We start from the raw sequence: 24800 nt of genomic DNA, 5'->3' as shown, positions 1-24800 counted from the left end.
ACCGGCTTTTTGAACACCGGTCGCTGGGTTGGCAGGCTTGAGCACTACCGCTGGGCCACTGGACCAGATGGGATAAATTCATTGTTTATACATTAATGAACGAGAGACCCGTGTTTAGAATATTCTTTATTTTGAATGAAGTATTTATTTCTTTATCCTCATTCATTAATGTGACGTCAACGGCTCATTCAATTTCTCAAATCCGTCAAACAGCGCATCTCATCAGACATCTTAATCCCAGTTACAATTAAAATAACCACGTCATAATGTGTACATCGCACCGAGCGAGCGCCACGGTATATATAACGTGCATTATTTAGGACAAAGTGAATTTAGTATCAGCATTTTGGGTCTATTTTACATTTCAAAAGCCCCCTCTGGAAGAATGGAGCACAAAAACGTAATTCAGAATGGTATAATGCAGATCGTAGACTGTGGGAATAATTTCAGGAAACGGGCTGTCACTTTTTTGCGGGGGCGTGGCGATGGTTCAGGCTAACTTGAACTTAAACTCTGCTTTCGACCAGGCTCAAACTTTTGGATCTGTTGTCATGGTGATTTGGAAAATCCACGTACGGGGAACCGGAAAGTCCGGCTAACTCAGTTATCCAGTTAAAGTTATCCGGCTAACTCAGTTATCCAGGTACGAGGAACGGGGCCCAGGTAATGTCTGATATTGCCACCTTCAAATTATTTGTTTATTTAATTAATTTGACAGGCTGGTTGGATGGTACTTAATGGGAAGATCCACCCTAAAATACAATTCACATACAGTATGTTGTTTCTGTAATACTGTACGTTTTTATTTGTGAATATGAAATTAAACAGATAGATGGCTACCTGCTCTTTGTGTTAAACATACTGTAAGATCATATTCACTGTTTGCAAACCTTATGCGACTTAAGTGACCATAATGTCTGCTAGCATAACATTAGATGTCCGATACTATGGCAGGATATTATGTACCAAGTCCACACATTGTAATCAGTGCATTAATTCAGAACGGTGATCAGACAGTTGTGTATTTATTAGGGCCGTCAAAGTTAATGCTTTAACTTGAGATTAATTTAAATTATTTAAAGCGTTAAAAGAAATGTATCTAGATTAATCTATGGAGTGAAAAATGTTCAACGATCTGAACTTTCAGCAGTATCTTTGCTTGTTTTTTTTTGCATTGACTCATGCACCTTTTTGAAAATCATCTGACATGAAGTTGGAACACATTTCTGTTAATATGATTTATATTACTGGTAGTTCATACAAGTTTGATTCTACATTAATTCCATGATTTTACTCAAGTAAATATCTGTTACAACAAGCTTCGGTCTTAAGTAGAAAAATGCGATTTTTAATCTAGATTAATTACAGAAAATTGTGAGAATAATTAGTTAAAAATGTTTAATCTATTGACAGCACTAGTATTTATACAAGGCTTCGATTAATTAAGGACCGAAAAACTTTATCTGGATATTGCCATTCATTTAGCAATTGTTGAAGTAGTGCCGAGTTACATTAGCACTCCTCTTTGCTGATACAGGGATGTTTGACTCTGGACAGGTGCGTTTTAATTGCGTGGTGTTACGATTTGGTAGGTGTGTTGGACCCAGGTGCAGTACAGAACCGATACCACGTGAGACAGATGTTGATTTTCCAACAACAGACTACTCCTTTAATTGAGTAGCTAATGGAACGTGCAGACGATGGTGTATAAACAAAAGGGGAGATATCTTCCATCTCCAAAACATGTTAGATAGTTATCATCATACATAAAGTAATCTATACAATAAACCGGAGAAAAGGGGAGAAAGCAAGGTCTCAAACACGTTGAATGGAAAACACGTCACACGATGGTGCTGCATATACACACAGTAATTTAATACTTTCAATAGCGAATTGACACTGCAATCAAAGTGACACTACAACTAAGACCTATAGCGGATGTACTTATCCTCTGTGACAAGGAGCGATAAGACTTAAACATGTAGGTATTACGGACAGTTTGATGATCGACTGACGGTGTCTGTGTGACAATGACATGGAAGAGAATATAAAGGAACATTAACGAGTAACACCAGGTACGAATGAGTGTAATTAGGACAGGTAGACAATTACCCACCAGGTAATGCTAGAGGTTTTCTCCCTGAGGAGAGCAAACCCCAAATGTTACAGCGTGGTGCCAGAAGCAAGGGTCTTCTCTTGTTGTAGCTGGCTGGTTTGAGTCAAAGTAATTAGACGTCATAGTAAATTATGTATGCGGTCTGATATACCACAGATATGAACCAATCAGATTGCTTGTTTTGAGCTACCGGTTTTATAAATACATATAGAACACACTCTTAATCGGAGGAACGGCAGCCAGTACACTTTTGTATTAATTAATTTAATTTGAGACGTGCCTTTACACCATTATCTCGTAATGCTTGTTTTGTCACTCATGCTTTCCTACTTTTAACCTCTTTATTTAAATTGAATCTGCATTATTCTTTATTTTATGGGTATCTGCCATTATTACTGTACATTATTATTGCTACTTTGTAGGGAACATTACTTTTCTCCATGGTCAAGATGACCCCTCTGAAATACAACAACACCTACCAGTACCCCTGGTGGGGTTATGCCATTGGTGGATTCCTGACTCTGTCTTCAATTCTGATGGTTCCTGTGTGGATGATCTACGCTATTAGTGTGACCCCTGGCACTCTGAAACAGGTATAGTACGCTGTGAAACATGTGTTGTTAATACAATGCCTTTACCTTAAAGAACCAGTACAATGGAAAGTGTTTTTCAATCTTTTCATCAGAATGCATTTAAATGTAAAGTTACCCAAAATGTTATAGCTTTGAGTATTGTGGAAATATGGCTAAATCCCCTTAAGAAACTAGCCTCCTGGTTGTCATCATAATCAACTTAAATTAAAGAGGATGCAAGCTAGGGATTGGGCATTTTTTTTATATTTGAATAGTGAGCATACAATATTTTACATAAAAAAACACCAAGTATTACGTTACCATTGACTGAAGGAGTGCTCATTGTCTTGTCAATGTAACATAATGAGGAGACGGTAGCCAAAGACAACAACAAAAGATATTTAATTTATATTTACCATGGTTTGTAAAAAAGGAGTAACATAAAGTAACGACAAACAAAACACAGAACTGTACAAACAGGATCAGCATCTCACACAGGGGAGAACAGAACCGTTATACACAAGGGGATGACGAGACAAGACACACCTGGGTTGATTGCAAATGGATACACCTGGGAGGGAAACGATAAGGACTACAAGACCAGGACAGGGAATTACAACTAGACATACCACATCACACACTGGGAACATCTGATCAGGGTACAAACACACCCCACACGCAACACCAAGTGTAAAAAATCTTGTGAAAATCAGTGAATTGTTTATTCAACATGGAAAGTTATATTTAGGTGTTTTGAACCTTCATGTGAAATTTGGTGATCAGTGAGTGACAGCCATTTATTTGGATATTGTTCTGGGTGTTTTTTAGTAGTCAAAGTAAAAATATATACATTTTGGTGTTGCCTTCATATTTGGACCAATATCACCCTACAATTTACACCCCCCCCCCCCCCCCACACACACACACGCACACAATATATGATATAGTTCATAGTCCTTCACTATAATTGTCATCACTGTCCCAGCATTCTGGATCAGACTTAACATCTACAACAAGTTCCTATGCTTGTTAGTATACCTATTTTCATGTATCTTTGCCATTTTATTATAAAACCAGGGACAAGCTCCTCTGTCTATCATCTGTTACGCGGGAGCAGAAACTTGTGTCTGTCGCATTGTGAGAGCACACTGGAGTATAGAGAAACTATAGGAATTTTCCATTGGTTCTCCCAGCACATGTGACCATTTCTAGCATTTCCATTAGCTATAGGCTAAAAGATCAGCGACAGAGCAATATGTGCAGAAGATTAGACGCAGCCTGCATTTGGAAAGAAACATAGACTGATCTAGATATTTCAAGATTCTAGGCCTGTGGGCGACAAAGAGATACACTTTAAAGTGAGTATTTATCATAAACGATTCAAATGATATTTTATGTCTTGCAAAACATGTCTAGTGTCACGCGACATGCTTAAGAGCTGGGAGAACAGAAAAGAAATGTGAAGAAAGAGAGACTGGAGATGTTACATGGTAGCAACGTTTTGTACGTTGAAGGAAGTAGCCTTGTTTTTCAATGTGTATATAATGTAAATTTCGGTGGATGACAGCATCTACTCATAGCCATCTCAGAGGAGGAGGACAATAGAGATAGAGTGTGTGTTAGCAGCAGACTAATAGCAGCAGATGAGGATTTGGGCTGTGCTGTTAACATCAACAGCTGATAGCCCCAGCGTCAAGGTTACTCAATCTTGAGAAAGTGCATTACCAAGCCACAGCGTTTGTTTTGGGGTAAGAGGTGCGGTAATATCAACATCGCCGTTGCTATAGTGATTTGGGTCAAAAGTGCCGTTGCCATAGTAACCGTCACGAGAGAGAGTTCGACATCGCGAGACTTGAAGACGGTAAGCTGTGGGGTCTTCAGAAGACTAGCCAGAATAGGACGCAAGGCTGATACGAGCAGACGTGGACAGAGAAACAGAGCACTAACTAGAGGGTGGTGGGAGGGGGGGCCTAGCTTCGGCTAGCAGGGAAAGGTTCCGGCTAACGACGAGGCCTCAGAACCATTGGACTAATAGCAGAAGAGACTGTAGAGAATAATGAATTCAGTTTTTCTTCAAAGACTGTTCAAGGACATTACAGAATGGGTTACATCTTGTACGAAGCTATGTTTATGAAAATAAACATCAGGAAAGAGATCACATTGCCAGTGTCGAATTCTTCTGATTACTGATGTACCAGCGGGGTTGATGTTTGTGAGACAGCTAATGAGATAACCGAGTATGAAACAAACACAACACAGATTGGGGAGGAAAGTCACGGAGCAGCAGGTGACGAGTGGATTAAATGATCAAAGACTAGAAACAGTTATATTTCAACGTGTACCATGTTGTTTCACTAAGTTCACACATTTCAAGCATCAATGATAACTTTCAGAATGAATGCTTTTGTTCACGGAAATACACAATACGTGGTCTGCTAGCGTTAGCTGTTAGCAATGATAGCAGCCAGCTAGCTTGCTTGTTTGACTATCTCACGTTCACTATTTTTTTTTTAAATATTTATTTTTTAGCGTTTATTGCTTTTCCTGGTCAGACATGACCGACAGATGCAGTGAGGGTGAAGCGGGAGAGAGAGCAGGGGAAGACATTCGGCAAATAACAGCGGTTCCGGGAATCGAACTCAGGTTGGCCGATCCGCGACGCAGCGCGGTACATGGTGTGCTACTGGAGCGCCTCACGTTCACTATTAAGTAAAAACTAAATTATATGGTAACATGGAAGCTCCAACATTTCAAGCATCAACAATGTAACTCCTGGAATACATGCTTTTGTTCCTGAAAATAACGTTAGCCTACTACGTCTCACAAATAACTAGCTGTTTGCAATGACAGCAGCCAGCTGTACTATTCCCCTGACTGCTATCTCCCGATAACTGCAATGGTCTCTCAAGGCTTTATATTGACAGTTCTCTGGGCTTGTGGAAATCCATCACACTGGTTATTTCAAACCATTTTGGATAGCCAATCTAGTTCCTGAAAATATTGCATCATCTCATCTACTCTGTTAGCCTGATTTGCTAAAATTTTAGTGGTTCAAAAACATCTACAGCAACTGCGACAGGTGAGATACAGTACTGTTACATCCAGACATTTATGACATACAAGATATACAAATATACAGTACTGTTTAAGAGAAAGAGATCCTAAAAGAAAATATATACATTCACGGGGAAAGAAACTGTACATTAGGAGGGGGGGGGGCTTGGACATTTACATGGGCCAGTTTCGAATTGCAGTCTCCCGTAGGTGCTATTTGAGAGTGGTTTTGAAGGTGGGTAGGGATTCACATTCTTTTTACGGCTGTGGGAAGGGCGTTCCACATTGTTGTGGCATAATTGCGAAACGTGTTTAGTCCCTTGTTTGAGCCGAATCTGGGTTGGACATGATTTGTGGAACTTCCTCTGGTGTTGTGGTCGTGGAATTCACAGACCTTTGGGAAGTATTTAGGGCATAATTCTTAAACACATCCAAAAGGTGCAAAACAGATTTGCATACGTTAATTTAGTTTGACAGAGTAAATACTGTAATAAAAATTTGAGTTATACTATGAGCAGGAGAAACTGCTTATTAGCAGGGGAAGTTGCTCTTTTTGCCAAAGCCCGTCAATGATTCAACAACACAACCAGGTTACAAAAGATACAAGATTTATTGGTTAAAACACATGAGCCATGAGGCCGATACTAATATCCTCTCCAGAATATGACGGGGTTAGCAGAACCAGAGAATAACAGCCGGTACAGTAAGGCGTCCCTTAGGTTGAGCACACTCTAAATTACAGCACTCTTATATATAGGAAAAAACCCTTCACCTCTAGGTAGAGCACACTAGATATCATAGCACTTTTATATAGGTAAAAACCCTTAGTCTGAACAAGGTACGGTACATCCACGATGCACTTATATTATAGTCACACACACTCTACAGCCGACCAACAGGTCCATGTGAATACTAGGGAATCACCTCCCGTTACCAGTCACCCCTCCCTCTCTGCTCCTCCTCCGCCACCCTCCAACTAGGTACATTAGTAACTCAGGCATCATACACAATATATAGGACACATTACTACACAACATACAGTAAGGCATATACCAATTTACACAGTATAAGCAATTATAAAATAGGCCATATTAAATACAATCCTGACAAAAATACAATGTCCTATACTAAGTGAAATGTGTGACAGTGAACTTAACTTCGCCCTCGCGGCGCGACCCTCCCGGGGGGTCTGTTCTTTGGACGCTGTCCAACGCTCCGGGAAAACAACTCGGTTGACGGCATGTACACCAGGTTGTGGCTTTTACCCTGGCAGTCAGACTCGCATTTGCAAGAACGTTCGAGTGTAGCGTTATGGGAGCTAGATACAGCAGCACCCTCTATTTCCCAGTCCCTCGTATAGCTCCACGAGGATAGGCCTCCCCTCCTATCACTACACAGAACCTGTGCCCGCTCGCTGTCTTTTCTTTGTCGCCGATGGTCCAACCTAACCACGATCGACCCCTCCCCCCTGGAATCCTAACAGGGTGCTGGTACCAATGTAGCAAGGTGCTCTGATTCTGATCCCCGAGTCCCATTGGCTTTTGAATAGTCTCAGCGTCTCCTCCCGACCGCAATCAGTCACAGCTGAGTTCAATCATGACCCGATTGAGTTCCTGCTCCTGACGTCATCATTCATTATTTGGGCTCATTTATATCACACTCCCCCCCCCCCCCCCCTTTAAAGAAAGGACTCGTCCTCGAGTCCTACGGCGACATGTGGTAGTCTAGAGACCAACGTGGCGCCCTCCGCCGGCGTACTGGACATCCCTCCTCGACCGACCCTGAAGGCTGGCATTCCCGCAGCCCCGGACCGGACACAACCACCTCCGACTGGGGCGCAGTCTCCGTCGCAGCGGGAGCACCCGGTGTATTCCTTCTGCGTCCTCCGGCCCACGATCACCGGCGGTCTGGTCCACTGGGGCCTCCTGTGTTCCTTCTGCGTCCTCCGGCCCATGATCACCGACGGTCTGGTCCACTGGGGCCTCCTGTGTTCCTCCCGTGTCCTCCGGCCCACAATCACCGCCCATCTGGTCCTCTGGTGGTGGCCTCACTCCTGCAGAGCCATCCCGGCTGGAAGGTCGATGGCAGACCCAACTGGCACTAAACGGGGACCCAGAGGACTTACGTCGGCCCCCCGGTTTTGGACCACTCCTCTGATTAGCTCTCCTGGATGCTGGCGCTGGATTCAACGGGGCTGTCAAAGAAGAAGTGAAAGGTTTGAGTCGGTTGAAGTGAACCACACTCTCTTGGCCTCCCTCCACTAGCACTAGCCTATAAAGCACATCGGTCACCCTCTCCACCACTCTAAAGGGACCTTTCTACCGCCTCTGGAGCTTTGGACACACCCCACGCTTCCTGGCCTTATTCTGAACCCAAACCAATTCCCCATCAGAGTAATATTGAAAATTGGCCCTAAAATCATAGGACTTTTTCTGCTGTTCTGAGGCCCTGGCCTGGTGTCTTTTAACTGCGTCCACCATCGTGTACAATGTGTCCCGCAACCTAGACACATAATTGTCCACCGAGTCACAGGACTCCCGATTGCTCACCTTCAGCATAATATCCACAGGCAGAACAATTTCCTGTCCAAACAGTACCTTATATGGGGTGAAGGAGGTGCTAGCATGCACACTACTACGATAGGCCAACATAATATAAGGCAACAGCGTGTCCCAGTTTAACTGATTGTCCTCCACAAATAGAGACAACATGGACAAAAGAGTCAGATTCAATCGCTCCACCAGCCCATCTGACTGGGGGTGGTAGGGGGATGTCCTTGTTTTCTGCATGTGCAGAAGCCTACATAATTCTCTGAATAGATTCGACTCAAAGTTACGACCCTGGTCAGAGTGGATACTCCGTGGTGCCCCAAACCGAGACACCCACTCCTCGGTAAAGACTTTGGCAATCGTCTGTGCTTCCTGGTTAGGCAATGGAAAAGACTCTGTCCACTTGGAAAAATAGTCCCCCACAACCAGAATATACTTATTTTTCCCAGGGGTCTCGGGAAGGGGGCCAAGAATGTCGAGTGCCACCCTTTCAAAAGGCCTAGATACCCTGGATGTCTGTAGGGGTGCACATGGCCGCTTCCCCTGACTCTTCCTTGAACCACAATCGACACATTCTCTAACCCATCTTTTGACATCGCCAAACCAGCCCGGCCAATAGAACCGGTCTTTAACTTTTCCTTGCAGCTTCTGCACCCCCAAGTGCCCCCTGGTGGAAACATTGTGCAGCTGCGCCAAAACCCTAGGCACTATTGACTGAGGGAGCACCACCTGTACCCGAGATGCTGCATCGGAATTTGCAGGAGGAAACCGCACCAGCCTAGACCCCTGCACCTCGAGCTGACTCCACACAGTAGCATAATTATGCAGGCCAGCGTCTACCGGCATTGGACCATGACCAACCTGACTTTTAAAGTTAATTATTTCTCTCAACTCACTATCGGCCATCTGCGCATCGGATAACTCATCAGTCTCTCTTTCCCCACTGGACACTACAGAAGGCAGAGCTTTGTGTACGGTACACATCCTTAGGGTAGCCCTGTCTATTATTACCTGAGAGGCCTTCTGGTCAGATAGTTCATTTTCCAGAAAAGCCGGCAGCCTAGAAAGGGCATCAGCATTGCTGTGTAGCTTGCCTGGACGATGAACAATCTTCTATTGAAAATTGGCCAATTGTTCAAGCCAACGAGCCAACTGCCCCTCCAAGTCCTGAAAGTTATGAAGCCAACGGAGAGAATTGTGGTCAGTTCGCAAAACAAACTCACTACCCAACAAATAGTGCTTGAAGTATTTGGTAAAAGCTACCATACTCAAAAGTTCTTTCTTTGTAGTGGCATATTTACGTTCTTGTTTTGTAAGGGCCCTGCTAGCATACGCTATCACTCACTCGAGTCCTCCCTCCTCCTTAGACAATACTGCCCCAATCCCCACATCACTCGCATCTGTATCCAGGATAAATGGTTTGCTGGGGTCTGGATAAGCCAACACAGGGGTGGTAATCAGACTACACTTGAGCTGCTCAAAGGCTCCCTGACAGTCCTCACTCCAGCAAAAATGCCTCCCCTTTTCTGTCAACTGATGCAGAGGCCGGGCAATGTCAGCAAAACCTTTCACAACAGGCCTATAATTATGAGGCTAGTCCAAGAAAGCTCTTAACCTCAGTCTGGCTGGTGGGAACAGGCCACTCTCTGACTGCCTCCACTTTAGCAGAATCTGGCATCACTCCCTCACTAGAGATTACATGCCCGAGGTACTGGACTCTTGTTGAAAACAAGTTGCACTTGGATGGTTTAACCTTAAGGTTGGCCTGCTGAAGTTTCTCCAGCACACCACCCAGGCGTGTTAGATGTTCATGGAAAGTGCGCCCAAATACAATTATATAATCCAAATACACTAAGCAGGTAGTCCACTGCAGATCAGCAAGAATTAGGTCCATCAACCTCTGAAAAGTGCTGGGTACATTGCAAAGCCCAAACCTCAACACAGAACTCAAATAGCCCTGACGTGTGGTAAATGCAGTTTTATGGCGATTTTTCGGGTCTACTTCCACCTGCCAATAGCCACTCGCTAAATCCAGGGTGGAAAACTAACAAGCATGACAAAGGCTATCCAGGGCATCATCGATCCTAGGGAGGGGGTATGCGTCTTTTCTAGTAACCTCATTGAGTTTCCTATAATCGACACAAAACCGGAGCCCACCCCCTTTCTTTTTTACCAGTACAATGGGAGAAGCCCATGGACTACAAGATGGCCGAACTATCCCACTATCAAGCATTTGCTTCAAGTGGCTTGTCACCTCTTGCTGTAAATGGAGGGGGACCCTTCTGGGGTGCATCTTTATTGGCCTTGCATCCCCCGTATCAATCTCATGCGGGGTCAGATGAGTCCTGCCTAAGTCAGTCTCCCCTGACTAAACACAGTGATGTTCTTATGCAGTAACTCCCTGACTGCCTTTAACTCATCAGGGGCAAGACCCCTCTCCCCCACACCAAACTGACACATGAGCGTATCAACTGTCCAAGGCCACAAGGTTTCCCCCCCTCACTCTGGTCATGCAGCTCTGCCCCCCCCCCCCTCCACTTCAATATCAGTGAATAGGGTGCCTACTTTCATGCCACGCTGTAGCATTCGACCCTTATTAGTGACATTAATAACCCTCACAGGTAATGTGCCCTGCTGGACTCTACATACTACCCGAGCTACCAAAACATCACACTGTTTGGAAATGGAAGTGGAGGGTTCCAGCATTGCTGCTGCATAATCTCCCCACCTGCTCTGGACCTGACCCAAAATAATTATTTCACTGCGTGGGGGCACCAGGGTGTCAGACTGCACTACGACAGCCTGGGGCTCTAATGATGGGTTAGGGTCAACCAGGGGAAATTTCCTGCCCATTATCTGACATTGTTTCTTTCCCAAATCGACCACTGTACCATATGTTGAAAGAAAATCAAATCCAAGCAATATCTAAGAGGGAATGTCAGCAACCAAAAATGTTGCTACCAGCGAGAGTGAATCCAGTTGACATACCGTCTGCCAGCACCCTAGAATGCCCATCCCCCCACCATTAGCTGCTGTAGCCTGCCCAACATAATCTACCAGATCACATCCCCCTTTTGTAGCAGAGAGCCACAGTTGTTTAGGAATGACAGAGCTAGAAGCTCCAGTATCTACAAGTACATGACAGTCTAACTAGAGATGTTCCGATACCATTTTTTCCTTCCCGATCTGATTCCGATACCTAAGCTTTGGGTATCGGCCAATACCGATACTGATCCGATACCAGTGCATACATTAAAGAATAATAATAATAAAAAAAAAAATTATATAAATTATGAAACTTTTTTTAAATTTTTTGTATACAGCTACTGTTTTATATATACTGTTTTTTAGTAATAACTACAACGTAATGGTATTTATTCAACAACAGGTGATTGTATAGATTAGTATTAGTATCAGTAATTGAAAACAATCTCAATGAGTTCACCCACGGAAAGGTTGTTGGCACATTAGTTCCACACAGACATTATTCGTTGCTGCACTTGCTTCCACAAGGCTCCGTTTAGGTTAACACTTTCTATGCCACTCACAAGTTTTCTCGGAATTATTAATATTACGTTGAAAGCCACTCACGAGATTTTTTTTTTAGCGATCTGAAATTATATTGCATCACGCAAGCCTACCCTAGTCTACCCGAGAGCCGCCGGCGATCAGATGTGGAAAAAAGCGCCCCCTATCGTCTCCCAGATGACATAAGGGATTTTGGAATGGACTCAATGAAAATGGATGGGGGAAAAAATCCTGTACTCCACATTTTCCAGTCCACTGATGCAGCCGGGGTTACCACAGTTCATTATGGATCCTCTGAGCGCTGCGGATCATGAATTCTACTGTATCACGTTAGATCTATACACGTATCGATTTTTTCGAATGGTGATCAGGAATTGGAATATACCAGTTGGATACCATCTGATGTCAGGTAAGGAATCTATGTTATCAGTGTTAGTATAATCAGACTCATTTTGATGAAGATATAAGCTGTTTTGTGAAATGACCTCTATCGGTTTCACTGTAAAATCCATGAGGAAATGAACACGGCTATTATCAGCGCGCGGCTCGAATGGGCGTGCGTGTACGTATAATATTGATCATCTAGCGTTTATTTGAAAACGATTCATAAATAGGCCGACAAATGTCAACGTTCTGGAATATTCCAGTAAAAGACGATTATCACAGAATGGCCCAGAATGGGCTGTTTTTTACCTCAAAACGGGTGCTTTTCAAAATGCTCTCAAATGGAAATGAAGCGATAAAAATCCAATCTGCCTTGACAGCACTGACTGGAAAATGATTCTTTGATAAGCGACGGGCAGATTAGACACATAGCCATAATTTAAAACATAGATTAGGCGATATTAACGTTAACATTAAAGTGGATGGTGGCATTCAAGCGCTAACTGCGCCACCTGGTGGCACTGAAAGTGTTAACTACTGTTGTGATTTTTGCACAATAAATATTCAACATTCTCTTTTGAGACTCCGCCTCAGACTCTTATCATTTGGCACTAAAATCTAAACATTGTCACCGATATGGCTGTCCGCAACATGTCATTAATTGTGTATGCGAGGTGGTCGATCAGTGACGACGTGAGCTAGGTTAGCTAGCATGAGCTACCGGTAGATGGAAAGACTGTAACGTTACCGGAAAGACTGTAACGTTACTGGTGAAAATGTGATTTTACTTGGAATACTCCTTTGCCAACTTGCTGTATTTTGCTTGCAGGTCTGCAGCCATTATTGCTGGATTATGAATAGCCCCAACTTTAGCCAAGGTAACGTTAAAGCTAAAACGTTAATGTTAGTTAACGCTAGCTTTCGTTTAGCTGTTCAATGCTAATAACACCACCAAGCGAACCCATCAGAGCTCCCCGTCAACATCGCTCTGTCGGGACGATGGCAAAGTATCTGGAAAGTATCTGCTGTTAAGATAACAAATGGCATTGACACTTTAATTCACGGTCGGTTAAAAACACGTTTGTTTTATAATGCTCACTCAGCAGACCGCAGTATTGTTGATAAATTACGTCATATGGTAGTGGAGCGCTGAATTAGAGGGTACTCGCCGATACCGATACCAGCATTTTAGGCAGTATCTGCGGCATTTCCGATACTGGTATCGGTATCGGAACAACTCTAAGTCTAACCCACCTATTTTAGCTTGGAGATATCCCGAACCACCTTTTAAACACTTTATTATTTTACATTTTTTACAAAAAACTGTGACCAATCACTTAATGTGGGTTCAGAGACTGTGACAGTGAATAATTTGAAGGAATTCAGGACTTATTAATAGTGAGGACAGCCATGTAAGTTCCAACATAGATATTCAACAGAAAACAGTCCTGGGAAAGTACAACACAACTAAAGCCTGCACAAAATGCAGTTCATCGTGAACCTCGGGATGTGGTAACATTCATGTGTGCTTCAATAAGGCTAAAAAAACAAATGTCAACAAACATAGGCCACACCAATGCTCATTCTGCCGAAGACGCCGTAACACGTCTTTGATATCAATATTTCAAAAATCTGTGATCGAAATCATATTTCTCCTCCGGGGACCTGAGATATACTGCTGAGCTCCACTCAACTCTCTAACGGTTCAAGAGCGCCATCTGGTGGCCGATCGGCAGATCGCCCAACAGGAAGTGATGCGCCAAACAGGAAGTGCTCACCCATATTTCGTCCGGGCACTCGCGATCGTTAGCAGGACTCCATCTCGACACACTGGATAATCAATCGCTCGCCCTAACTCAATAAACAACGTTATTTGGACGTATATAGTATTATACAACCTGGAAATGGTTTATCTAGATCAGGGGTGGGCAATTATTTTTCCCGGGGGGCCGAATGAGCAACTGAAAATATGTTGGGGGGCCGGGCCAAAATTCCAAACTCAATTATGCATAATATACATTTTATTTCTATATAAAAAGCAGTAAATGGCATTGTTTTGACCCCTGGTAAGAGTGTATGTTATTATTTGGCAATTAAAAGGTGAGGTTATAGCTTTCAAAAATATAATTTATTCAAATAGAATTTATTTCCAAAATGATAAACAAAATGTGAAACATTAATAACAAAGGGAATTTTGAGTTTCATATACTATTGAAACAAGGATTTTCTTAGCTTTCTAAAGACATCACATCATCTTATAGCAAAAATAAACAAGACATGTCACTGAACTGTGTAAAGAAAAGTGTCCCAGTTTTGTAGCCTTTTTACTTTACATGCCTATATTAAACATTTTATGTTTTCAGAACTGTGCAAAAAAAAGAAAAAAAAATATCAAGTGTCCCATTTCACTTGTTATATTTCCACATTTTAGTGTTCTTCAGTTCTTTTTTTTCATTCAGTGTGAGAAATCCAGTCTCTGTTGAGCTTTAACAAGTCCATCAAAGTCAGGTTGCATGTCTGAGGTGGAGATGCGAAGCACAGCTGCCAGATGTTCATCAGTGAGAGAGGATCTGTACCTGGACTTGGTAAACGTCATGACTGAGAATGTCTGTTCACATATGTGGGTGGATCCAAAGAGAACCAACATCTTCTGAGCATGTCTCCTAAGCGTATACTGTGCGTGTGAACGTTGACATAAAAAAAAAAAAAAAAAGTAAAAAAAAAAAAAAAGTAAAAAAAAAGAAATATATATATATTTTTTTTATTTTTTTTTATTATCATGTAATCTTTCGCGGGCCGGTCAGAATCATCCCGCGGGCCGGATCCGGCCCGCGGGCCGTACAATGCCCAGGTCTGATCTAGATCAACATCCCATAATAGAAAACTGTCTACTCCAAGCTGATCGCCCAACGGCCCGAGGAGACTGGGGTAAGTTTCAGCGTTTATTATTACCGTGTTCGATATAAACTGCTCTGATGATCATATGACCCACACTAGATGAATGATATAACGTTGCCCACGGAATTATAAACGACCCCCCGCCCATCCGGTCAACATCAGATCATACGTAGTAACTTCTAGAAGTACCTCCAGTTGAAATTTTTTATCTGGCACCGATCGCTACCAAACTGTATTTGATCATCAATATAATGCATTTGGGGCTATAAATCAAGTTCTGGAGAAAGCTGCAGAAAACGATAAAAACATACTTATACTTTAGACCGTATTTTAGTATGAATATGTGAATGAAAAAGTATAACGTTGCTACACCCTGAACAATAGATATAGGACATTGAATGGGCCATAATAATGTCAATTTAGCAATAGAATTTAAAAGGTTATAGCCCTGCAAAGAAGGGGAACTTCTCCATAGACAAATAGAGCTGGCTAGGGATGGTAAATTATGAATTTAACCATGGCGATCAAAGTGTTAATAATAATAATAATGATGTCTGTCTTTCCCTTCATTTGACTTCATATTTTGTCCTGCATGTACCTGCATGTCAGCGTAAATGTGTGTTAGTAAGAACACGCAACTTTAAAGGCCTTTTCTTAGAAGAAATATCAAGATTGAAAATATCTTAAGCAGCAGAAAAAGCCTTTTAGTTCAGTTAGGATTGAGGAACAGAATAATTACGACAGCAAGAGGAAAATGCATGCATGTAAAATAAATACAGCATAGCTGTTTCTTAATTTTACACTGTAGCCCATGCTCTGTGCCAAAGTATGTAATATATAAAGTTCCTATGTTCTTAGTGTTGAATAGGATTATCTTCCAACAGGAATATTTACAATAATTTCTCATGAATATTCCCTGCGTCATCCATTTGACCTTTTTAATTTTTTTACTTAAATTTAACATTATAGACAAACAACACTTACACAATACCTACAATGACATCAACAACACGACATCCACATGGGCCCCTTGAATTCGGCCGCGCTCAGCCTACTAGACCTCCATGAGAGGGATCCCCCCCCTCCCACCACCCACCCCCAGAAACAGGGCTCCCCCACATCCCAGGGCCGTCCCACCCGGGGCCGAGCACTCAGCGACACGGGTACCTTGAATTTGATTGGGCCAGGCCCAGCAGAGGTTCGAGGGGTGGCACTCCCCCCCACCGAGCCAAGCCCGCTACCTCCCATGTCACCAAGCACCCCACCCCACGGCCGACGACCCCACAACATCCAAGACCCCCCCCTCCCGGGCCAAACCGCGGAAACGATGGTCCCCCTCCCCTGACATCCCCTCCCCTGAGTTAAGCCCATTGGAGCCCCCCATATCCCAGGCCGCTGCGCTCGCAGCCGGGCCCCCAGCGACACGGGTCCCTTGAATCAATTGGGCCAGGCACAGTAGAGGAAAGGATAGGGGACTCCCCCCCACCGAGCCAAGCCCGCTATTTCCCATGCCACCGTAGGGTGACCAGGTCAAAATAGTTCAGTCGCAGGCCAGCAGCACTGCTTTTACGGGACAATGCGGGACACGTACAGTTACAGCATTGCAAATTGAGGTCCCTCCTACCGCCATTCCAACGGCCTCTGCCGCCCGTTAACGGCCCTCGTCAAATGGTTTTATTAGGGTGGGTGCGGCTTCTGTTTTGTGCCGCCAGGTGGCGCAAAGTCAAGTTGGAATTATATCCATCCAGCGCACCGAAGACCCGCCCCTACTCTGCCTCATGTTTAAAAAATCAGCTGTTTAGCCATTAGCCATTAGCTGCTAAACTAGCGTTAGAGTCGAGGAAAAGCAATTGATGCTTTGGATCTAATGAACGAGGGCATATTGGACTTTGTTAAAGAGCTGTACTCAAGTGGATTTCGTGGAGGGGCGTTTATAGGTAAGTGCAAAATGTGCACAGACCAGAGAAAGACTTTAGTCTTGTTTACATCAGGGTCCCCCATTTTCAATTCATAGTGATATATATTTTTGGGCATACACTTACAATATAAGCAGCTGGGAAACACATTATATGATGTATTCAGGGCCATTTCACGTTGATTAAACGTTACACATTACATCCTGCGAAATGAACGTTAACTAATATTACGCAGCCAGTGTTGAAAAGCCTTGAGGTCGCATTCAATTTTCGAGAGACCATAACGTTAACTTGACAGCAATGTGGATACAGCTTTATTTGAGCAGTTGCTACTGTAACGTTACCTTAGTTGATTGTCATTCTGACATAACTGTAGTAAACAAACTAACGTTAAACCTAAGTTAATTTACCAGTAAATTCAGTACAGCGACAGCTGAAATCCACAGGACAGCCTGATCACAATAATCGACGGGCCAGTTACATTTCCCCCAACCAGAGCCTATAACTAGAGCCACATTCTGCGAATCAGAGGCAGAGTAGGGCGGGTCTTCGGTGCCAGCACGTTGGGTTGTCTCGTAAAGAATAATACTGCACTGTATCTGAGTATCTAGATGATTATCCATAAAAAACGCACGTTAATCAAAAATACCACACCATTACTGTACCAATGACAGTCAAATAATCTACAGAAAAGCATTACATTGCAAAATAATATGTCCAAGACTAGTGTCGCATGCACACACACACACACAGATTGTAGAATAGCTCCCTCTCTCCACCGTGTAACTCGACTCCCCCTACTGGTTGAACCAGGCAGAGCAGCGTAAAAAGACGTCATCTAGCGTCAACCACCGTCATCTAGCTTGCTACCGGCGGGAGACGCCTCGTTTTCCAGTCCCACATCTGTAGGTGAGGTAAAAAATATCTGATATTTATTTTTTATATTAAATTTTTTTAATTGCTAATTAAAATGAAAGAAATTTATTTATTATTTAAATGCCTTTATTTCATATTCGACGCCGACGGTAGGCTATATATAGCACATTTTGTTATTAATCTTAAACTGTAGATGCTTCACCTAGCACCTGGATTTGTAACTGCACAAAAGCACCGCTGCAGGAGGATCTTCTCACTGAGAACTAGGGTGACCACCTGTCCCGCGACTCGCGGGAGAGTCCTGATATTGGGCCGTTTGTCCCGCGTCCCGCAACAACAAAACAATGTCCTGCAATTCAAAGATAATATATTAAAAAAAAAAAAAAAAAAAATGTATCTTTCAAAGATTATTATTTAAACATTTTTTTAAATGTTGTTAATTTAATGCCTCGTTCCAATACCCTCTTATATTTAAAATAAAAAAATCGGGCGACGTCACAAACCAATGCATTGCGCAGCCGAGCAATAGTATCCATCTGCAGGACCACAGCACCGACACATTCAGGACCGCGACACTTTGCGGACCCACACTCTCCAGACCCTCGCTCCCATTGGCTGATTTGGGTCATGTGACCGTCCCACCCAATGGCTGAATTGGAGTGGGACGGTCACGTGACCCAAATCCGCCAATGGGAGCGAGGGTCTGGAGAGTGTGGGTCCGCAAAGTGTCACGGTCCTGAGAGTGTCGGTGCTGTGGTCCTGCAGCAGGATGCATCTCCAGCCGAGGCTGCTGAGCAGCTCACTCGAGTCGCGCTGCCTGTCACCTGTCCGAGCCGGTGTTCTGCGAAATTCTACTACTCTGATGATAACTGCTGCCGTAGCGCGAATCGCCTATATGTTTGGACAGCTGGGTGACGTCACCCTATAGTTCACTCCGAATTCCAACAGGTGTACCGACATTTTATCATCTACAAATACATTCGGCTACATGCATATACAGTTCAAAAGGTGCAATGAAAAACATATGTTTAAGATATTGTTTAAGATATATCAACAACAAGACTCAACAAGACGTTCGTCAGCAAGGTGGCAGGATCTTTTGTAGTGTGAACGATTGTGGGTCATGCGCATGCGTGCGCCATGCGTGCCAGCAGGTAGTAGAATTTCGCAGAACACCGTTTCAGATGATCCCCAAAAGGTAGAATGCAGGATCTGCCACTGACAGGAGCTTCACCATCACCCATGGAGGAGAGGGGGACGTCACATATAGTTGTTCAGAGGAGCGCCTCTTCAGCAAGTCTGGCCCGACTATTATTGAGAACTGAATCAATCATGGGGTCGGTTTGTTATAATAACAGAATACACGGGGAGTATTGCCGGGACACTGTCCAGAGGGAAGGGGGCAATAGAATCCGGAGGCTAATATCCCCAAAACCGGAGGTGAGTTTAATAAGATTAATAACAAAATGAGCTATATATAGCCTACCGTCTGCGTCGAATATGATATATAGGCATTTAAATAATAAATACATTAATTTAATTTTAATTAGCAATAAAACATTTTTAAATACTTTTTTTTTCTTCAGTTCAGAGTTTTTATTTGCCACATGGAATCATACAATCAGAGTTTCTTCATTACACAATCATAAATAACATTCCATGGACAAAAGAAGCAGGAAGAAGAATAAATCTTATAGTTACCTGCCCCTTATTCCTAAACTAAAGAAGTATTTACTTAATGGTCGGCGTACAACCTAATTTACACTTGTTCCTGTTTGCGGACGACTCAGCCCTGCTGGTCTCTGACAAGAACAAATTGCAGGTTGAAAAAACCCTCAGCACGGAACTAGGCAAAATCTGCATATGGCTCGATGATAACAAACTATCATTACACATGGGCAAAACAGAGTCCATTCTCTTCGGTTCAAATAACAAACTCAGCAAGACCGACGGCTTCTCAGTTACAGTGGGTGACAATATTGTCACAAGGAAAGACGAAATTACCTACCTGGGTTCCATCCTAGAGGCAAATCTTTCCTGTGACAAAATGGCATCCAATGTAATAAAAAAAGTCAACCAACGAACTAGATTCTTGTACCGGATCTCCTCTCTGGTAAACAAGAATACCCTGAGGACTCTGGCAGGAGCACTCATTCAAGGGTACTATGACTATGCGTGCACCTCATGGTACCAAAGCACCTCAAAGGCGCTTAAAACAAAATTACAAACATCACAAAACAAACTGGTCAGACTACTACTTGACCTGAACCCCAGAACCCACCTCACCCCTGCCCACTTTGCCAACCTAGGATGGCTTAGAGTAGACGACAGAGTACAGCAACTTGCAATGGGCCTGGTCTACAAGATACACTATACGACCGGGGTGCCCATGTACATGTCAAAATACTTCCCAAAGGTCAGTGAATACCACAACCACTACACCAGAGGAAGCTCAACAAATCATGTTAAACCCAGATTCGGCTCAAACAAGGGACTAAACACGTTTCGCAATTATGCCACAACAATGTGGAACGCCCTACCCAAAGCTGTAAAGGAATGTGAATCCCTGCCCACATTCAAAACCGCCCTTAAAGAGCACCTACGGGAGGCTGCAATTCGAAACTGGCCACCGTAAATGCCCAAAACCCCCACCACCTCCTAATAGACAGTCTCCTCCCCACCGCATGTATATATTCCCTCCCCGCCGTATGTATATTCCCCTCCCACCCACCCACCCCCTCCTAATGTACAGTCCCCTCCCCATCATATGTATATACTCTGTCAGGATCTAGGGGTAACAGTACTGTATATTTGAATACCGCCTATGTCACAAATGTATCAGTACTAAATACCTATATGTCCCTATGCCATAAATGTCATGTATGTTATGTATGTCATAAATGTCTATATGAATTGAAAATGGGGGACCCTGATGGAAACAAGACAAACGTCTTTCTCAGGTCTGCATCCCTTTAACAATTGTATGTATTGAGCCGTACTGTATTGTACCCATTCTGCAATCTGTTAAATAAAGTTTTCATTCATTAATTCATTCATTCATTCATTCATTCATTCATTCATTCATTCACACAAATAATAATTTATACCATTATACAAGAAACTCACAATCCACAATTAAACAAGAAAAAAATTTAATAATAATAATAATAATAATAATAATAATAATAATAATAATAATAATAATAATAATAATAATAATAATAATAATAATAATAATAATAATAATAATAATAATAATAATAATAATAAAGAATAACGAATAAAAGAGAGAGAAAAAAAAGAAAAGAAAAGATCTCACTATTCAGATCACATTGGATTTTCATACTGACTAAATATTTCTTTTTTATAATTTTTTTTGAATTGATAAACACTATTACATCGCTTAAGCTCGCTATGGAGAGAATTCCACAACTTTACACCAATAACTGAAGGACACATCTGTTTAAGTGTGGTACGTGCAAACTGATGTTTAAAATTTGATTTTCTCCTACTAAACTCACTTTCTAAATGAAAAAGATTTTGTAGTTTTTCTGGCAGTGTATTATTTCTTGCCCTAAACATAATTAACATTGTTTGAAACTTAACCATGTCTTCAAGTTTAATTATTCTAGATTTAATAAATAATGTATTTGTGTGTTCTCGATAACTCACGTTATGTGTGATTCTTATGGCCCTCTTCTGTAGTATATATAATGGTTTTATATTGGTCCCATAAGTATTCCCCCATACTTCAACACAATAACTGATATAAGGTGAGATGAGTGAACAGTAGAGTGTTCTCATTGCCTCATACTCTAACACATCCTTTACTTTATTCATAACAAAAATACTCTTGGACATCTTTTTTTTAACGTGTGCTATGTGCGATTTCCATGTTAATTTATCATCCATAATCACACCAAGAAAACGAAATTCATTAACTCTCTCTATATCAACTCCATCTATTGTCAGTACTATATTTTCATCTAGTTTTCGATTGCCAAAAATCATACATTTAGTTTTTTTCAGATTCAGTGATAGCTTATTTACATCAAACCATTTCTTTAGCTTTGTCATTTCATACACAATATATTCATCTAGTTCCTTTAAATTATTTCCAGAGCAAAATAAATTGGTATCATCAGCAAACAAGACAAACTGTAATAGTTTTGAAACATCACAAATATCATTAATATATAAAGGAAAGAGTTCTTCTTTCCCCTCACGATTTATTTAACGTGCCCTGGCTGGCTGGCTCGGCGGGCTCTCTCTCTGTAGCCTATACCGGCTCTACCGGACCCGGTGTCTGTGAGTGATGGGGGCTAGTGGCGGCAAGCTTCTCTCATGGTTTTCTGGACAGCTTCGGTCCCTCGCTGGCGGCGCCTTGGCGGCTCATCATTATCCCCCGGTGCAAGGTCTGCGTCTCGCCGGAGTCATGGAGTATTATTAGCAGTTTAAAGATAGCGCAACTGTCTTTCCGGTATGTCAAGTATTTGAGCCGTGCCGTTTATTAAAGTCGACGCGGCGGAAATACAGCAATTGCGGGGTAGAGGTGCGTGTTCACCGGCAGAGGGGTCGGCGACGGGCAGCAGGCTTTTGAGAGCAGTTCAGCACCTTGGACAGCGTGACAAATGCACCCATTTCATTGGCTGTCACTGTTACACCTATACACGGCTGGCCCCGCAGGGGTAGACTAGAGGTGCGTGTTTCTTCTGACTCGAGTGACACTGACACACTTAATTGGAGCGAGGCATTAAATGAACAACATTAAAAAAAAGAATTTAATAATAATAATTATTATTATTATTGTTTTTACCATGATATGCGGGACATTGTTCTGTTGTAGCGGGACGTGGGACAAACGTCCCATTATCGAAACGCAGCACAGGTGGGCACCCTATGCCACAGAGAGCCCCACCCCACGCCCACCGACCCCCCAACACACAGGCCCCCTGCCGGGCAAAGCCCCTCCGCCCTCCTCTCCGAGAGACAGAACACCCCCATATTCTGGTCCACCATGCGCGGAACTGAGCCCCCACCCGCCCCCGCCCGACCGCCAGGCCCCCGGCCCACGAGAACCCCAAGCCCAGGCCTGCAGAAAGCCAAAGCACCATGCCTCAATGGCCCCCCGCGACCCCAAGCCCGGTGCCCCCCCCCCCCCCCCCCGGCCCGGTGACCAGGCCGCCACGGCGGCCGAGGACCCCAGGAAACCCCCCCCCCCACACCAATCCCACAAAACGCAATCTCCCCCTCCCCCAGGTCGAACCGCCGGAACGATGGCCCCTCCCCCCGACACCCCCCCACACTGAACCCAGCCTGCCCACCTCTGTACCTCCCATGTCACCGACAATCACCGCATATATTTATGAAAATAAAACTAACAACACAATAAGAAAAAATTACATGAATATAAATGGTTATATGGTTCACACTCTTTCCCCCGTTGGCGGTTTGGAGGGGGATCAGCCTTCCACTGGAGAAGCCCCCCCCCCCAGAGACGGAGATACCCCCCAAAGGAGATTCTCCAAGCCTCTCTTCATGTCCAACATTTTGAATTCTTGTCCTTCATATTTGTCCATGTGCACATTTAAAGCAACTGCTATTCTAACATAACTCTGAAGAAGTAATATATAAGAAGACTAAAGACAATTGGCACTTCCCAGGTAATTCTTTTTAACCCTGTTTGACCCCCGTTGGAGGGGTAAGGCTCTCCTGGAGAGGGAGATATTCCCAGTGGGGATTCTCCAATGTCCCTATTATTGTCCAACATTTTATTTGAATTTTTATCTTTCATATGATAGTACATTTCCCGAGCTCCCGGTCAGGTCTCCGAATGTGATTCCCCATGTTCCCCGTCATCTTAGTTGTGTGTCATGCGTGCTAGTGTCCACATTTTAGTCTAGCACGTATTATTTGTATTATATGTCCCGAATCAAGTCCCAATTTCCCCAACCAATGTGTTTACCTTGTCTGTACTCCCAGTAGTCTGTGTGTTATGCGCAGTGTATCTCAAACCATAACCTCAATTCACTATCAAATAATATGCTTAGTTGTGCGTCCTGTGTGTTATACAGTTTAGTCCAGTACGTGTTATTTGTATTATATGTCTCGAATCAAGTCCCAATTTCCCCAACTAATGTGTTTACCTTGTCTGTATTCCCAGTGGTCTGTGTGTTGTCTGCAGTGTGTCTCGAATCATAACCTCCATTCACTATCTAATTATATGCATATGTTATATTGGAGGCTGCTGACCAAATTTTTAGGTGAAGCACAAATTATTATATTATATATTAAATAATATTTTTTAAACATCCCCAACGCTGCAACACCCCCATTCCTCCCAGGTGTCAGGCTCCTCATTTGCTTCCATTCATTTTGGGGACCATGTTTAAATATCATACTTCTGAAGTATAAACAAACTATACTGCTGTGACGATTTCAATAAAACAGACCATTCTGAGTCAATGGTATGCAAAACTGTACATTGGAATATCTTAACATGTATTTACCACCTTCCTCTGCACGAGGCCACAGATGGGTTTTATGTAACACAAGGACAATGAATGAATGAATGAATGAATGAATGAATGAATGAATTAATGAATGAATGAATGAATGAATGAATGCATGAATGAATGAATGAATGAATGAATGAATGAATGAATGAATGAATGAAAACTTTATTTAACAGATTGCAGAATGGGTACAATACAGTACGGCTCAATACACACAATTGTTAAGGGGATGCAGACCAGAGAAAGACTTTCGTCTTGTTTACATCAGGGTCCCCCATTTTCAATGCATCATAACATGACATACAGATAGACAGTACTGCTACATCTATATATGACATACAGAGATATAGACAGTACTGCTACATCCAGACATTTATGACATACCAGATCTA

At 42.9% G+C, this 24800-nt stretch overlaps 1 protein-coding gene across 1 annotated transcript in view; it reads left to right on the top strand.

Annotated features, from left to right (window-relative positions):
- LOC311239447 (sodium- and chloride-dependent GABA transporter 2-like) overlaps positions 1 to 24800 on the top strand; it is a gene marked incomplete at both ends in the record, with an annotated part of 170626 nt that overhangs the window by 116634 nt on the left and 29192 nt on the right. Inside the window, 3 exons of the mRNA XM_084327756.1 lie at positions 2539 to 2709; positions 5736 to 5767; positions 7427 to 7819. Coding sequence (XP_084183882.1) covers positions 2539 to 2709; positions 5736 to 5767; positions 7427 to 7819 — 596 coding nt within the window. The remainder of the gene's footprint in view (positions 1 to 2538; positions 2710 to 5735; positions 5768 to 7426; positions 7820 to 24800) is intronic.

Source organism: Notolepis coatsorum (genome assembly GCF_963971535.1).
Source record: "Notolepis coatsorum genome assembly, chromosome: 13".
In the NCBI taxonomy this organism is placed as follows: domain Eukaryota; kingdom Metazoa; phylum Chordata; class Actinopteri; order Aulopiformes; family Paralepididae; genus Notolepis; species Notolepis coatsorum.
The sequence above is the reverse complement of the archived record's forward strand: the minus strand, read 5'-3'. Positions and strand labels throughout refer to the sequence as shown.